Source organism: Somniosus microcephalus, chromosome 16 (assembly GCF_052327205.1).
Source record: "Somniosus microcephalus isolate GS21.2 chromosome 16, FLI_Smic_1.0, whole genome shotgun sequence".
In the NCBI taxonomy this organism is placed as follows: domain Eukaryota; kingdom Metazoa; phylum Chordata; class Chondrichthyes; order Squaliformes; family Somniosidae; genus Somniosus; species Somniosus microcephalus.
This window is the reverse complement of record NC_141002.1, coordinates 55,529,391-55,547,453: the sequence shown is the minus strand read 5'-3', so window position 1 is coordinate 55,547,453 and position 18,063 is coordinate 55,529,391. Positions and strand designations below refer to the sequence as shown.

The following is an 18,063-nucleotide window of genomic DNA, read 5'->3' as shown; positions in this document are numbered from 1 at the left end:
GGGGCTTGGTGGCCGGCGCGGACACGATGAGCCGAAGGGCCTCTTTCTGTGCTGTAAAACTACTCATGTTCTGCCAAGAGGATCCTTTCCGCCATATGCAGGTGTATTTTATGCCAAGGAAAAGCTGAAGACAGTTTGCTGGAATGTAAAAGTTGTATCCTTGGCAATTGCTTCCATTTATATGCTAGTCCTGCCTATGATACTTGGAAAAAAAAAATTCTTAAAAAGCAAATCAGCCATTAATGACTGTTCAGTTTTGCCACAGTACATTTGATAGGAGGTTTCATGTTTTGGGCTTTATTCCTGAATAATAATGATATATATTGATAAGTGTTTATTTAGTACATGTATACTTTTCTAAAATTTTTGCATCAAATTTTATTTTTATAAAGAAACCTTAAACAGTCTCCCTCCCTACAAATGCAGTGTGTAACAGTTGTCCACTTTGATAATTACGTTGTTTTTGTTCTGTTGTAGATGGATCTCTCTGTTGATGCCTTATACAGCGTTATGCAAGAGCGACAGAAGAGATATGCCAAGTACGCTGAGCAAATACAGAAGGTTAATGAGATGTCTGCTATACTCCGACGTATACAGATGGGCATAGATCAAACCATCCCATTAATGGAGAAACTTAATAGCTTATTGCCAGAGAATGAAAGACTCGAACCTTTCAGCATGAGAGTTGACAAAGATATAAAGTATCAGTAGACCCGAGTCCTTTCTCTATCCTATTTACTCCACTAGATTTGTACAGTCACCACCCCAGTCTATGGTTTGGATATTAAATCAGCTGAAGCGTCATGCATTTCCAGGTATATTGAGCATTAATTGTAATGTGCACTTCTGCCTCTGCTCCAGAATGATCTGGATTGCAGAGTAATAGTACACGGGAAACTAACATTTGGATTCCAATGTACCAGCTATTGGCTGATGCTGGTGTGAACATTGTCATCCATTAATGGTGGCTGGATGTTGTTCATTAATGGAGAGATTACCAAAATCATTTGGAGAGACTTGAGGACAAACATCTGCACCAATTTGCACTACTACAAATCAATTAGCACTGCAGTAGCCATTACTAGAGGATTTTAAATTAATGCATGAAAAAAGGACATGGCATTAATATTTTCTGATTTGGAGCCTTCACCACTTACCTACTTAAACAACGTGTTTATTGGTGTCCTGCAGCACATTTACATCAATAATATGTGCCTTGTGTATCTGTCTGATGCATCTCAAAACAAAATAAATCATTTGTGCTTGGGCAGAATGTGTATTCACCTGCTATAGTGCACCTCAGGAACTTGAATATATTGCAAGCTATCAGACACGTAGTTCAAAAAAGTGGTGACTAGCACCAGAGCTTTTTCCATCATCAATTCAAGTCTGATCATTGGGGTCTGCTTTAGAGAAAATTTGGAATAATTTGCTCTAATTTATAGTGGAAGTGGATTAACAAGAATTTACTAGTTTGTAAAATAATCCAACTACGCTGAAACTTGAGTCTTGCAGCTTATTGTATATTGAAATAAGGAGGATGTACAGTACTTAGGGTGAAATGGAAGCAAAGGAAAAAATAATTTAGTACTTTGTTCCCGTTGTACTTTAAAAAAGACATTTTAATAGTGAATTCATCAATATCAAGGTGTTGCTTACACTACCTACAACTAATATTTATCATAGTTTTGTATGGAGCTTTTACAAAGTGTTATCTTTAATAACTGGTAGCTTGAGTATAGTTGTAAATGCAGTTGTTAGTTTTATAACTGAAGTTCTGAAAGTGTATGAAGCTGCAGAGAACTATTAACAATATTTGGTTATATTGCATGTAGCTAGGTATTTACACTTGGCTATTAAATTTAACATATTAATCAACTACTGGTTCCTCTAGTTCTGTGATCAGCAGCAACGAAGACAACATAAATTGTTCTCCTGTTGGAGGCAGGGATAATGTTCAGAGAATTTATTTCACAGGTAAGATTCTTTAGCTCAGAACTATGAAAATAAACAACAATTTTGGGGCAATGCACCTCCTTCAATGCTGATGCTTAGTAGATTGCAGTTGCCAGTTAAGTCTAAAGGGCCAATCTAGAAATTAGATCTTTTAAAATAAAGGGACGAAGAAGCAAGTACTGAATAAAATGCAACAAAAACATTCCCAATGCACATTAGTTATAGGAATGAATAGTCAATACCATGCATTTCAGTGTCGAGTTTAAAACAAATTTACTAGGTACCTCGTTGGGTTTCATTCAGTTTGCATGATCCATGAGCTCACCTTCAGACATTGAATGTTGACTAGTTGAACATACTAGAGGGAAAACGCTCATTTTCTTCCTATAAGTTATTTGTCGCACCGTTCTGAGTGTATGTCTTCATTGGCTTTGATGTTTTATGTTCTACGATAGTGTTGATGTGGAAGTATTTTATTCATTTCTATGTACAGTATATTTTGTGCATTGTATTTACATTTTCAAACAGTAAAAAAATAGCTTGTGCAAATTCTCTACCCAGTATCATAGTTAATTCAAATCAGAAGTACCAACCCAGATCTTTCCACAATTTTTCTTAAACCCAGGGGTGATGAAGCCAATTACAACAACTCAATCACAGTCCCAGCAGAGATGAGCAAATTGAACTCCTCACAAACCAAGAACTAAGCCTTTAACTTACTATGACCTTATGGTGGAGTTGCACTGCTGTACCACCTTTTTAGATAAGAGTCTGGCAAATTGTGATCTGATTACAACAAAGTGAGAAAAGAAGTTAGTTGCAATGGTGATTTGACACATTTAGGAAACTGGTTTGGAACATTAGGCCAAAGCATTGTTTGCAGCAGCTTTGAGAAACTTGTTATACCAATTCCAGTCACAGTTAGTACCTCAGAATTTAACTGGACATTTCACTGATTTTAAAGTGACCTTCTGGCACCTTGAAACATGCCATTAGAATGCTCAAGAGTGTTTAAAAAAGGTGAAATAAAAAAGAAAACTGGAAATCTGAAAAAAAAACAATGCTGGAACTCCACAGCAGGTCAGTTAGCATCTGTCAAGAGAAAAAGCAGGTTATGACATTTTGGGTGTGTGTTTTCTTCTGACCTGTATTTCCAGCATTTTCTGCTTTCATGTGAAAATGGTGTACTGAAATTCCTCACAGCTTTGATTTTGGCACATCCCTATGGTGGTACAGCAAAGTGGAGGCCAGCTGTTCCCCCCCCCCCCCCCCCTCCCCCTCCCTCCCAGAGGGGAAAGAAATGGTGATTTCTAAGTCACTTTCGGGTCTGCCTGGAAACATGAGCAGAAGATGGAAATTACTCAGCAGGTCAGGCAGCATCTGTGGAGCGAGAAATAGAGTTAACCGTTCAGCTCGATGACCTTCAAGTATTTCCAGCATTTTCTTTTATTTCAGATTTCCAGTATCCGCAGTGGTTTGCTTTTGTGTTGTAGCAGAAGATAGAAGTTACTTTCCAACCTCAGGCATCATAGCAGAGCATCAACTTGACACACTGTTTAAATCACACTTGTATGTAACAGGTACCATCTCAGATTTTATTTCAACATATGCTCATCATTTCACCTCAAGATGAAGAATATTTGTCTCAATTATCCATTGACAACTCTCCATACATTACACATTTGAACAAAATAACTCCCATGTGTAGACACATTGTACCATCCTGAACAAGTTTCCAGCACTTCTCCACCAGAGGACTCCTACAAGCATCCTCCTAACCTGCAACTCATGCACTCTGCATAGAATTCACACATCTGTTTCATTTATATCCTTACGTGCTTTTGATACTGTCCTCATTTATACGGTCACAAGTAAATGTACACAGACATTTTCTCAGTGCTAATTTAGCAGTCCACATTAGCAGTTTAAATTCAAACCTAGCCAAAAACTGTAAATCTCATCTGTATCAAGACCGACCTGAGATTTGATTTGCTGAATACCTACATACAGTATAAGCTTTAAAATTCTGAGGTATTTGCTCTAAGCAGCACTGGCACCTTACCTATCCATAAATTCAAATCAAGATAGTTACACCATTTATTTACAGATGCAAAGAAATTTGCATCAGATAAGCTATGATTACACCAGATATCCAGATTCTGCCAGCTTGTCTGGAATTTTAAAAAAAAATCTCCGTAGAACTTGGCTCAGTCTTCGGCGGCAAAGTGCATTATTGGACAATTACATAATGCTAACTGGGATTTTTCCAAATACATAAGGAAAGCCTGACAATTATGCATAATTGCATTGATTAGATAAGTATTTTGAATTAAATGATGAACAGTCATCACATGTAGCATTTGAGCAACAATATTCTAAATTTTGATGTCCCTGGTTGAAGTTGTGAAGTGCAGTTTTGCAGAAACTGTATACATGTGAATTATAACTTCACTGAATCACCACAGTCTGTATTTTAGCATTTCTTCAGGATACTTCAATGATCTCCATGCTGCCAGAAAAGCTGGACTGACTTCCAATTTTTCCTAGGTCTTCCCGGGACCTGCTTTCATTCATGCCTTCCTCAAATTCCATTTGGCAGCTGCGGCGTTTGTACTGTTTTTCATACGGGCTTTCCTCATGCCAGCTGCGCCTGGAATCCCGACGGTCACAGTGTTTCTCACGTCGACGCACCGCCCCTGACTGGTCACAGCCTGATGGTAGTTGGCTGCAGCTAAATGCCGAGTAGGCTGTGGCACCACCAAACAGAGCAGAACTTGACAAAAAGCGGGGAGATTGTCCTGCCAACGCTTCTGTCGCAAAGTACCAGGTATTGGCTAATGATGCAGTTGAAGTCTGAGGTGAGAGTATGTCTGAGTGCCATCCCTTAAGCCCCATTCCTGCTGCAGATGTTGCTAAATGCTGTTGGCTGCTAGAAAGACCCAGTAGGAAGTTTGTTCTGTAGTTATCCTCCATGCTACCACTTCTGTGCAGGGGGTACAGGAGTGTTCTAGGCACAGTGGTTGTGCTTGCTGCTGTTTGTGTTGAAGGAATAACTGCACTTTTTGGTGTTCCTTGCTCCCATATGGTCTGTGGCTGTTTTGTGTTTATCTCCATCACAATGGGTGTCGCGTGTTCTGAAAGCTGCTCCACTTCTTTCTGAGCTGATGAGAAAAAACAGAACCTGCTAGATTCACCTGCATTTGATTCCTTCAAAGGATCACAACTGGCTCCCGAACAGGCAGCAATTGGTGCGGAACTAGCACCTCCACTGCTTACAGGATACGATACAGACTTTATGTCCAATGAAAATGAGCGTTTTAAGCGGTTGTTGTCCTCTAGTCGGTCCAAGGACAGGCTAAGTCCATTGATTCCTCGAGCCAGAAAACATTCTTCTTCCACATTGGAAACAGTGGATTCCATAAGTGCAGATAAAGGTGTAGCAGGTGCAGTAGGGTTCTGATCCATAGTGTCTGAGGTAGTGGATGTAAAGGGTTGGTTTTCTATTACTGTATCAAAGTGGCCACTATCCTGGGCCAACCTCTGTTCCCCAGCTCGCTCCAACTGCAGGAGTTTTAGTTTGGTAATGGTTCCTGTTTGTCCAGTCTGAGTCTTCAACTTTTTCTCAAAATCCAGTAATTGGCCAAGAAAGTTAAAGTTGGGTGAAATGGTTGGTCTCTTCTCCTTGACAAATCTTAAAAACAAAAGCAAATTTAATTTCTTCATAAATAAGATAGAGTACCATGAAGTAACTAGGTTCCAGATAACTACTGTTTCAAAAGTAGACTTAATTGCGTCACATCAAATTAACACAGCTATTAAGTTGGTAATTAGACCACCAAAAATGAAAGCATATTTTTTGTGGTTAAACTGTATACAGTGAAGAGCATTAGTCCTGCCCCCTATTGATCGTCACCATGGGGGAAGAGATTATTTACCAGGATGAAGATACCACTTCCAAGTAGCATAGGCAAACAGGAGAATATGGGAGCAGCTTGGTGGGTCTGCATCCCCAGTGGTACTCGGAACAGAAGGGAAAAACTAAAATGCCCAACAGTGCTATTTTTAATGCTTAGAGCAGCCATTGAGCTACAGTTGCCAGTGGTAGGAATATTGCTTTTGGCTGTTTGGAATCATAGAATCTTGCAGCACAGAAGGAGGCCATTAGGTCCGCCATGCCTGTGCCGACTGAAAGAGCTGTCCAATTTAGTTCCACGCCCCAGCATTTTCCTTATAACTCGGCAAATTAGTCCTTTACAATACATGCCCAATTGCCATTTGGATGTTCCTATGGAACCTGATTCCACCACCCTTTAAAGGTAGTGTGTTCCAGATCTTAACAACCCTCTGTGAAAAAATTCTCATTTCCCCTCTAGTTCTTCTGCAAATTATTTTAAATCTATGACCTCTGGTTACCGACCCACTTGCCAGAAGCAACAGTTTCTCCCTATTTGCTATTTCAAAAATCGCTCATTATTTGAGAATATGTCTCCCCTTAACCTTCTCTGCTCCAAGGCGAACAATCCCAACTTCTCCAATCTCTCCCCATAACTGAAGTCCCTCATTCCTGGTATCATCCTGGTAAACTTCCTCTGTACCCTCTCCAAGACCTGGACATCCTTCCTAAAGAATTGTACACAATACTCCAGCTGAGGCCTAACCAATGATTTGTAAAGGTTTAGCATGATTTCCTTGTTTTTGTATTTAATGCCCCTATTTACAAAGCCAAGTGTCACATACGCTTTCTTAACCGCCTTATCAATTTGCCTTGCCACCTTCAAAGTTTCGTGAATATGCAACCCCAGGTCCCTCTGCCTTTGCACCCCTTCAGAATAGTATCATTTAGATTATACTGCCTCTCCATGTGCATTACTTCACACTTATCCACATTAAATTGCATCTGCCATGTGTCCATCCATTTCACCAGTCTGTCTATATCCTCTGAAGTCTGTTACTATCCTCACTATTTACTACATTCAAGTTTTGTATCATCTGCAAACTTCTAAATTGTACTCGCTGTACCCAAGTCCAGATCATTTATATATAACAAAAGCAATGGTTCCAATACCAATCCCTGGGGGACCCCACTGCTTACTTCTCTCCAGTCAGAAAAACATCTGTTCACTACTACTCTCTGCCTCCTATCCCTTAGCCAATTACATACCCAAGTTACCGCGGTCCCTTTAATACCATGTGGTACTTTGTGTATATGTTATGTGTCAGCTGTGGCTCAGTTGCTAGCACCCCTTGTCTCTGAGTCAGAAGGTTGCGGCTTCAAGTCCCACTCCAGAGAGCGCACAAAAATCTAGGTTGACACGCCAGTGCAATACTGAGGGAGTGCTGCACTGTCGGAGGTGCCGTCTTTTGGATGAGATGTTAAACCGAGGCCCCGTCTGCTCTCTCAGGTGGACGTAAATGATCCCACAGCACTATTTTGAGGAACAGCAGGGGAGTTATCCCTGGTGTCCTAACCAATATTTATCCCTCAATCAACATCACTAAAACAGATTATCCAGTCATTGTCACATTGCTGTTTGTGGGAGCTTCCTGTGCGCAAATTGGCTGCTGCGTTTCCTACACTGCAACAGTGACCACACTTTAAAAAGTACTTCACTGGCTGTAAAGCAATTTGGGACATCTGGTGGTCGTGAAAGGCGCTATATAAATGAAAGTCTTTCTTTATCAAATGCCTTTTGAAAGTCCATATATACAACATCTACTGCATGACTTTCATCAAACCTCTGTTACTTCATCAAGAACTCAAAGCAGGTTACGCAGACACAATTTGGCTTTAACAAGTCGATGCTAGCTTTCATTTACTAACCCATATTTTTCCAAGTGCCAATTAATTTTATCCCAGATTATTGTCTCTAAAAAGTATCCACACCACCGATTTTAAGCTGACTGGCCTGTAGTTGCTGGATTTATCCCTCTTCCTTTTTTTGAACAGGCTGTAACGTTTACAATCCTCCAGTCCTCTGGCACCATTCCCATATCTAAGGAGGATGGGAACACTGACCAGAACCTCCACAATTTCCACCCTTACTTCAGCAAACAAGGATGCCTCCCATCCGGACTGGGCGACTTTTCTACTTTGAGTGCTGCCAACCTTTTAAGTACCTCCTCTATCTATTTTTATCCTTTCCAATTTTTCTACTACCTTCTCCTTTACTATGACATTGGCAGCATCCTCTTCTTTAGTGAAGACAAATGCAAAGTACTCATCCAGTACCTCAGTCATGCCTTCTGCCTCCACAAGAAAGATTTCCTTCTTTGTCCCTAATCAGCCCCACCAGTCCTTTAACTATCCTTTTTATATATGTTTATAAAAGATTTTTGGGTTCCCTTTTTTTACCTGCTAATATTTTCTCATTCTCTCTTTGCCGCCCTTGTGTCCTTTTTCAATGTCCCCCTGCACACTCTCTATTCTGCCCGGTTTTCTACTTTTCTGTACCTGACATTTGTCATAAACCTCCTTTTTCTGTTTTATTTTATCCTCTATTTCCTTTGTCATCCAGGGAGCTCTAGCTTTAGATGCCCCACCTTTCCCCCTTATGGGATTATGCTTGGTTCGTACCCAAAATATCTCCGCCTTGAAGGCCTGCTATTGCTCATTTACTGTTTTTTGGTCAATCTGTGTTTCCCGTCCACCTCTGCTGGAACCCTTCTCAAATCACTGAAATTGGCTCTCTTCCAGTTGGGTATTTTCACCTTTGATTTTTCTTTGTCCCTTTCTGTAACTTATCACTATTACTCAGATGTTCTCCCACTGAAACCCACTCCACTTGCCCTACTTCATTCCCAGAACTAGATCTAGCACTGCTTCCTTCCTCATTCGGGCTAGAAACATACTGATTAAGAACATTCTCCTGTACACATTTTAGGAATTCTTCACCCTCCTTGCCCTTTACACTGTTTCTTCCCCAGTCTATATTAGGGTAATTGAAGACCCCTACTATTACTTTTTTTTTAACATTTCACTGAAATTTGCCTACAGATTTGCTCCTTTTCTGTTCCTCAATTCTAACCACATTAATTCAGTCTTTGAACCCTCTAGTATATAAAAAGCTAGCATCAGTAATGGTAACCATGAAACTAGCAGATTGTCGTAAAAACCCATCTGATTCACTAAAGTCTACCATCCTTACCTGGTCTGGCCTATATGTGACTCCAGACCCACAGCAATGTGGTTGACTCTTAACTGCCCTCTGAAATGGCCCAGCAAGCCACTCAGTTGTAACAAGCCGCTACAAAACACAATAAGATGAAACCAGACGGACCACCCGGCATCGACCTCAGCACCGGCAACGGACATGGCAACGGTACATCCAGCCCAGTCCTCCTCACCAACATCTTGTGCCAAAATTGGGAGAACTGTCCCACAGACTACTCAAGCAACAGCCTGACAGTCATACTCACAGAATCATATCTTTCATCCAATGTTCCAAACACTTCCATCACCATCCCTGGGTATGTCCTGTCCCACTGGCAGGACAGACCCACCAGGGGTGGTGGCACAGTGGTATACAGTCAGGAAGGAGTGGCCCTGGGAGTCCTCAACATTGACTCTGGACCCCATGAAGTCTCATGGCTTCAGGTCAAGCATAGGCAAGGAAACCTCCTCCTGATTACCACCTACCGCCCTCCCTCAGCTAATGAATCAGTACTCCTCCATGTTGAACACCACTTGGAAGAGGCAGAGAGAGTAGCAAGGGCATTCAGGGAGGGGGACTTCAATGTCCATCACCAAGAGTGGCTCGGTAGCACCACTACTGACTGAGCTGGCTGAGTCCTGAAGGACATAGCTGCCAGTCTAGGCCTGCGACAGGTGGTGAGAGAACCAACACGAGTGAAAAACCTACTTGTCCTCGTCCTCACCAATCTACCTGTCGCAGATGCATCTGTCCATGACAGAATTGGTAGCAGTGACCACAGCACAGTCATTGTGGAGACGAAGTCCTATCTTCACACTGAGGACACCCTCCATCATGTTGTGTGGCACTACCACCATGCTAAATGGGATAGATTCAGAACAGATCTAGCAGCTCAAAACTGGGCATCCATGAGGCACTGTGAGCCATCTGCAGCAGCAGAATTGTAAGCCACCACAATCTGTAACCTCATGGCCCGGCATATCCCTCACTCTACCATTACCATCAAGCCAAGGGACCAACCCTGGTTCAATAAGGAGTATAGAAGAGCGTGCCAGGAGCAGCACCAGGCGTACCTAAAAATGAGGTGCCAACCTGGGGAAGCTGCAACACAGGACTACATGCATGCTAAAAAGTGGAAGCAGCATGCTATAGACAGGGCTAAGCGATCCACAATCAACAGATCAGATCAAAGCTCTGCAGTCCTGCCACATCCAGTCGTGAATGGTGGTGGACCATTAAACAACTAATGAGAGGACGAGGCTCCATGAATATCCCCATCCTCAATGAATGGTGGAGCCCAGTACGTGAGTGCAAAAGACAAGGCTGAAGCGTTTGCAACCATGTTCAGCCAGAAGTGCCGAGTGGATGATCCATATCGGCCTACTCCCGGGGTCCCACCATCACAGAAGCCAGTCTTCAGCCAATTCGATTCACTCCGCGCGATATCAAGAAACGGCTCAGCGCACTGGATACAGCAAAGGCTATGGGCCCCGACAACATTCCGGCTGTCATGCTGAAGACTTGTGCTCCAGAACTAGCCGCGCTTCTAGCTAAGCTGTTCCAGTACAGCTACAACATTGGCATCTATCAGACAATGTGGAAAACTGCCGCATGCAACAAGACCTAGATGACGTTCAGGCTTGGGCTGATAAGTGGCAGGTAACATTCGCGCCACAGAAATGCCAGGAAATGACCATCTCCAACAAGCGAGAGCCTAACCACTGCCCCTTGACTTTCAACGGCATTACCATCGCAGAATCCCCCACCATCAACATCCTGGGGTTACTATTGACCAGAAATTTAACTGGACCAGCCACATAAATACTGTGGCAACAAGAGCAGGTCAGAGGCTAGGTATTCTGCAGCAAGTGTCTCACCTCCTGACTCCCCAAAGCCTTTCCACCATCTTCAAGGAACAAGTAATGAGTGTGATTAGATACTCTCCACTTGCCTGCATAAGTGCAGCTCCAACAACACTCAAGAAGCTCTACATCATTCAAGACAAAGCAACCCGCTTGATTGGCACCCCATCCACCACCTTAAACATTCACTCCCTCCACCACTGGCGTACCGTGGCTGCAGTGTGTACCATCTACAAGATGCACTGCAGCAACTCGCCAAGGCTCCTTTGACAGCACCTTCCAAACCCGTGGCCTCTTCCACCTAGAAGGACAAGGGCAGCAGGCACATGGGAACACCACCACCTCCAAGTCACATACCATCCTGACTTAGAAGTAGATCGCCGATCCTTCATCGTCACTGGGTCAAAATCCTGGAATTCCCTACCTAACAGCACTGTGGGAGTACCTTCACCACACGGACTGCAGCGGTTCAAGGCGGCGGCTCACCAGCTCCTTCTCAAGGGCAATAAATGCTGGCCTGGCCAGCGACGCCCACATCCCATAAACAAATTTTTTTTTTTTTTAAATCGTCCCTCTGTAGAACTGTAATATTATCCTTGATCATTACTGCCACCCTGCCCCCCGCTTCGCCCCTTTCTTTTTTCCTTCCCTATCCCTCCTGAATACATTGTAGCCAGGAATGTTTAGTTCCCATTCCTGCCCAGGCATTCCAACACGATAGCAAAATACTGCAGATGTTGGAAATCCAAAATAACAACAGAAAATGCTGGAAAAACTCAGCAGGTCAGGCAACATCTGTGGAGAGAAATTTGAGTTGACGTTTCGGGTCGAACCCTTCAAAACTGGAAAGAAAATAAAATAGATTGAAGGCAGGGCTGCGATCGAACAAAAGAAGTAAAAGAGACAATAAAAGGTATACGAAGCTAGACGAGATGGTAATAGGCTGAGATTAGGTGTGAAGTGTACTGGCAGGGCAAGAGATAGCTGCCAGGTGTGAGAGAGAAACAAAAGGAAAGGGGGGGGGGGGGGGGAAAAGGAGTGGAAAAATTACAAGTGAAGATGTAATAGGGGCCAAGGTTATGATCTGAAATTGTTGAACTCAATATTGAGTCTGGAAGGCTGCAAAGTGCCTAATCGGAAGATGAGGTGCTGTTCCGAGTTTACGTTGAGCTTCCGTGGAACAATACAAGAGGCCAAGGACGGTGAGGTCCGAGTGGGAATGGAGCGGTGAATTAAAATGACAGGCGACCGGAAGCTCGGGGTCACCCTTACGGACTGAACGGAGGTGTTCCGCAAAGCGGTCACCCAATCTGCGTTTGGTCTCCCCAATGTAGAGGAGACCGCATCGTGAGCAGCGAATACAGTATACTAGATTGCGAGAAGTACAAGTAAATCGCTGTTTCACCTGTAAGGGGTGTTTGGGGCAGGTGTTACATCTCCGCTTGCACGGGAAGGTGCCAGGCAAAGGGGAAGGGCTGTTTGGGGTGATAGAGGAGTGGACTAGGGTGTCTCGGAGGGAGCGGTCCCTACGGAATGCTGAAAGTCGGTTTTGTTTTTTTCTTCCAGCTAATTCTTGCTTTATTCTATATTCTGTTGCAATTTGTCCCTCCTGATTTTCCATGCACCTTGTCTCTCCTCTCTGCTGCTACGTCCTGGTTCCCCCTTCCCCTGCCAAATTAGTTTAAACCCTTCCCACTGCACTAGTTAACTAGAGGACATTGGTCCCAGCCCTGTTCAGGTGCAACCCATCCAGCTTGTACAGGTCCCTCCTGACCCAGAACTGGTCCCAATGCCATCCATCCTGCACCACTTCTCCAGCCATGCAGTCAACTGCACTATATTCCCGTTTCTGTACTCACTAGCACGTGGCACTGGGAGTAATAGAGATTACCACCCTTGAGGTCCTGCTCTTTAATCTTTTTCCTTGCTGCTGAAACTCTGCCTGAAAGACCTCAACCCTTTTCCTACCTATGTCATTGGTTCTAATATGGGCCATGACTTCTGGCTGTTCCTCTTCCCTTTATAGAATGTCCTGCACCTGTTTAAAGGTTGTAGTCCCAGCCATCAGTTTGAGTTCATCCTCATCTCTAATCCCACCTCCCAATTTGCTTCTGTTTTAAGTGTTTTAACCTTCTGCATGAGAGAAGATTATATGCCTTAGTATTAAGCTCTTGGTTTGACTTTATCCCAACAGCACCTATTAGAAGTGTTGTCTGTAACAAATGATTATTGAATCACTTCAATCTGGTTGAACAGCAATTCTTTAAATCGCTGTTTTCAGGGACGGAGTGTGTCAATCTCAATTAAAGAAAGCAGTTAGAAAAAATGTGCACATTTGATAAATTCTTAAACTGTCGTACAATATGGTGCACTATTGGGATGTTCATACTGCAACAGAAATCAAGCTTATGCTGTGCAAACTTTTACAAAATGTTCAGATTAGTTTTCATTTTCAACTTTAAAGTCAAAAGTATTAAAATTAGCATATGAAGATATTGTTGGCTTATTGTGCGTTTCTTAGGTCTCAAAATCTAGTAGAATGTATTACAAAAACACTTCATCAGACAATTACCCATTAATTACAAGGTGTATGCCAACTCCTCATTTGCAGCTTCTATAAATCTGGACTTCTCTCTACATTCTCTCCCAACAGAGACACTTTGGGCTGGATTTTCATTCAGGAGTCGGGTTGAAGGCGGGACTACAACTTTCGGGGTTGTAGTCCCACCTCCATCGAGATGCGGCCAATCCACACGATTTTAACTTGATTGACCTTGTTGAGCCTGCCCAGCAGGCTCAGCAGGCCAATTAAGGGCCACCCGGCAACAGGTGACGTCACAGACTGAGATTTCATCTGTCAAGACGTTTTGACAGATGAAATATCAGCGTTTCACAGCTGTTTGAAGCTGTCAAACACTGACAGTCTTACTTCTAACGCGAGTCCTTCTGCACAGACTCAGTTAGAAATCTCTCCTGCACAGGAAGCTGCAGGCTGTCACTTTTGACAGTTCGCAGCCATTCTGCTTTCTGTGCCGGTGAGATGAGGGACTCCCTGAACCTAAAGGAAGGCAGGCTGAAAAGGTAATTTACACTTCTTTAATCACTTTAGCCCAAACACACTTACTTTGCACTCATGCACACATCACTCACCTGAACACCGACATCTCGACCCCTCCAAGCCCTTCAACCTGACTCCACCAACTTGGCGTGGTTTGGAGCCGTCGGGAATCCCACAGTTCAAGCTTAAAAATAGGGATTAGGCTAAAAACTGCCTGTTAACAGGCAGTTAATTGGCACTAATCCCTTCCCGCCTCGGGGAGGTGGGTCCCAGTGCGGGTCGGGTACCCGCCTCCTTTGAAACTGGCATGGAGGCGGGTTGTGGGTGGGATGGTGTCGGGACCCCCGATTTCGGGAATTTAACCCCCCGCACGCCTCCAATCCCGACTCCACGGCACACTGAAAACTGAGCCCTTTGGGTGGGTGGGTGGAAAGAGGATGGTGGAATTTCTTCTGTGCGTTATGTTATTTCTAAAATAGGTTTACGCTTTAAGTGCATAAGCTGTACAGAGGAAAACACCTCCTCAAGCCCCTACCCACATTATTAGTACTCCTGCCCTTTGAATTATTCAATTAAATCTACTTAATTTCTGACAGAGCCAGATGAAGAATACAGAAACAAATCTGAAGAAATGTTCTTATAAAAATATCCCATAACTTGTCCCCTTCTCTTCTGAAGATGCTGACACCTGTTCCACAAACACCAACTAGAAGCCCTCTAGTACTGTACTGTGGTGGTTATGGTACTGGACTAGCAACCCCCAAATCCCACCAGGACAAGCTGTGAAATTGAATTCAATAAATCTGACAATTTATGGACCAGTGCCAGGAAAATGACTGTCATAAAAACTCAACTGGTTCACTAATGTCCTTCAAGTAAGAGAACCTGCCACCCCCTCCTGGTCTGGCCTACACATGACTCTAGTCCCAGAATATGTGGTTCACTCTTAATGCCCTCTGCCGTGGCCTAGCAGGACACCCAGTTGTAAAACAGGTACTGTCCACCATAGCAGAAGTATCTGATGGACACCAGGACAATGACCCAGGCATCAGATCAGGACAAGACTCATGCAATCCTAGCCCAACTGACCCTGCAACATTCCCCTCACTAACATCTGGGGACTGGTGTCCAAGTTGGGAGAGCTGCCCCAAAGACTAGTCAAGCAACAGCCTGGTATAACTGTATTCACAGAATCATATTTATCAGCCAAATTCCCACACTTCTCCAGCACCATCCCTGGATATGTCTTGTCCCAAGGCCCCATGAACATCCCTATCCCCAACTATGGTGGAGCCCAGCATGTGAGGACAAGGGATAAAGCTGAAGTGCCAAGTGAATGATTACACTCAGTCTCCTCCCATTATACAGGAAACTTTGGATTATCCGGAGGTTAACTGTCCGGCATGCTCAAGCCACCGGCAAAAATCAGGAGTCGTTTCGTTAGTTTTTTTTTCTTTTCGTTGCTTTTTTCTCCTTTTCGTTGCTTTTTTCTCAACAGTCAAGCTCTGCAAGGTCTCGCTGAAGCTGTTGCTAAGCTACAGAGACGCTTGCAAGGTAGGGCCGACTGTTTAGAAGCTGTTGACAGGGTTTGTTGTCAGATACGGAGCTCAAAATCTCCGTATGTTTCAACATTAGCGCTGGTTTGTCCGGCAGTTTTGAGGGAACGGCAACAGCTCGGTCCCGTCGGTGCCGGATAGCACAAAGTTTCCTGTAGATGCCAAAGCCCATGGCAATAAAAAACAGCTAAGTACACGACACAGTATAGACTAGGGGCCCTGAAATCAACCTGGCTGTAGTGTAGAAGACCTGCTCACCAGAACTAGACACCAAAACTAGCCACGCTGTTCCAGTGCATCTAGGACACTGGTATCTAAAACAATGTGGAAAATTGACCAGGTATGATCTACACAATAAGCAGGACAGATCCAACACAACCAATTACCAACCTATGAGGCTGTTCCTAATTATTAGCAAAATTTTTTTTATTCGTTCATGGGATGTGGTCATCGCTGCAAGACCAGCATTTATTGCCCATTCCTAATTACCCTCGAGAAGGTGGTGGTGAGACACCTTCTTGAACTGCTGCAGTCCGCGTGGTGAAGGTACTACCACAGTGCTGTTAGGGAAGGAGTTCCAGGATTTTGACTGAGCGACGATGAAGGAATGGCGATATATTTCCAAGTCAGGATGGTATGTGACTTGGAGGGGAACTTGGAGGTGGTGGTGTTCCCATGTACCTGCTGCCCGTGTCCTTCCAGGTAGTAGAGGTCGCGGGTTTGGGAGTTGCTGTCGAAGAAGCCTTGGCAAATTGCTGCAGTACATCTTGTAAAGGGTACACAATGCAGCCACGGTGCGCCAGTGGTGGAGAGAGTGAATGTTTAAGGTGGTGGATGGGATGCCAATCAAGCAGGCTGCTTTGTCCTGGATGGTGTTGAGTTTCTTGAGTGTTCTTGGAGTTGCACTCATGCAGGATTCAAGGTATCATCAATAATGCCATCAGATCATACTTACCAATAATCAGGTTGCCAATGCTTAATTGTTGCTATTGAGGCCTAATAGCACATGACAGGACAGCCCCAAACCATATTACCACCACCTCCCAACTTTTTCCAAAGGATCAGGATTATGCTTTGACTACTGACTATATAAACAAAATGTGCATCTCTGTACCTTTTATCTAATGTTATACTATCTCTACATTCTGCTGCTTTAACTCACCTTCTGAGTCAGCAACAAAACCTCTGCAAAAACCATTTCACTGATAACATAATACTTCTTACCTATAAGCTTCATCTAGTGACATATCCATTCTCTTCATTATATAAGCTATGGCAATGGTAGCAGAACGGGAAATTCCAGCCAAGCAGTGCACCAACACGCAGCCATTTGATGCCTTTGCTTTCTCTAGAAATAAAATGATGAAGGAACATTAGCAATGTTCTTTCACTGAAATTTGGTGCAACTTACTAACTACAACATTACACTGGATTCTTACCCAGAAGATTAGTCTGGGTTTCACTATTTGTTATAAATATTTTATTTTATTCACTTTGCCCTGCGTCTCTTCACGCCATTGCTCAGTTGCTAGGGAAGCTCAAGAGTGTATCTAGGTAACTGCACGCATGTGCCACCTTAAACCTTTGTCGTTAACTGACGCATGCAATTGATCATCCCATGAGCCATCTTTGCTAATCTCATGTTCTATCAAGGGATGGAAAGAAAACTCAACAGCACGCTGGTAGATTGACCAAAGAATGGATTTGATGGCATCAATCCTGATATCTGTGGGTTGGCCTCTTCTCCTTCACGGAGGGGAGCTAAAATTTAGCTTTGAAAAAACAAATTGTGTTTTATTTAGTGTCTGCTTGGCATGACCAGTCAAAGATTCAGATAAACAGCTACCAGCGTTTGAAAATTTTATATGGTAGGGTTTTTATATTATTTAAAGTTTTATATGGTAGGGTTTTTATATTATTTAAAGTAAACAACTTAGGTGGTGATGATTAAGTACTAAAATACAAAAGAAAGTTAAACTTACCTATCCACAAAAGGAATAGGTGGTTAAACATTTATCAACAGGCAGGTACATTTGTTTCCTCTACTTGAAAGTGGTAAATATTATTTGAATCAATAAACATAATACAAAAATTCCAGAAATGTACCACAAACCAACATTATACAGCCAATTGAAGAAAAATTCTGTTTTATGCAATTCATAAACCTGGATATGTATTTGTTCAAAAATCAAAATAACACTGTAGAGATTTTACAGATTCCATGTTGATAGCATAATGTGGATTTATACCAGTGATCACTCACACTCAGTTCCTGATCTCAGTGCTTTGAAGCTGTGTCATATGGAAAACATGGTGTGGAGATGCCGGTGTTGGACTGGGGTGGACAATGTAAGAAGTCACACAACACCAGGTTATAGTCCAACAATTTTATTTGAAATCACAAGCTTTCGGAGCGGAGCGTAGGGTCATCCAGACTCGAGTCGTCGTTGGCTTGTTCTCTCTACACAGATGCGGCCGGA

At 43.2% G+C, this 18,063-nt stretch overlaps 2 protein-coding genes across 6 annotated transcripts in view; one reads left to right on the top strand and one right to left on the bottom strand.

The window, feature by feature from the left end:
- Positions 1 to 2,505, top strand: part of borcs5 (BLOC-1 related complex subunit 5) — a 101,940-nt gene extending 99,435 nt beyond the window's left edge. For both annotated transcript variants that reach the window (XM_086009075.1, XM_086009074.1), the window contains one exon: positions 478 to 2,505. In XM_086009075.1, the coding sequence (XP_085865201.1) occupies positions 478 to 711 (234 nt within the window). In that variant the 3' untranslated portion in view covers positions 712 to 2,505. The remainder of the gene's footprint in view (positions 1 to 477) is intronic.
- Positions 2,506 to 3,537: 1,032 nt separating this feature from the next.
- Positions 3,538 to 18,063, bottom strand: part of dusp16 (dual specificity phosphatase 16) — a 149,038-nt gene continuing 134,512 nt past the window's right edge. For all 4 annotated transcript variants that reach the window (XM_086009071.1, XM_086009070.1, XM_086009072.1 and 1 more), the window contains exons 6-7: positions 16,808 to 16,931; positions 3,538 to 5,647 (exon numbers count right to left, since the gene is read on the bottom strand). In XM_086009071.1, the coding sequence (XP_085865197.1) occupies positions 4,441 to 5,647; positions 16,808 to 16,931 (1,331 nt within the window). In that variant the 3' untranslated portion in view covers positions 3,538 to 4,440. The remainder of the gene's footprint in view (positions 5,648 to 16,807; positions 16,932 to 18,063) is intronic.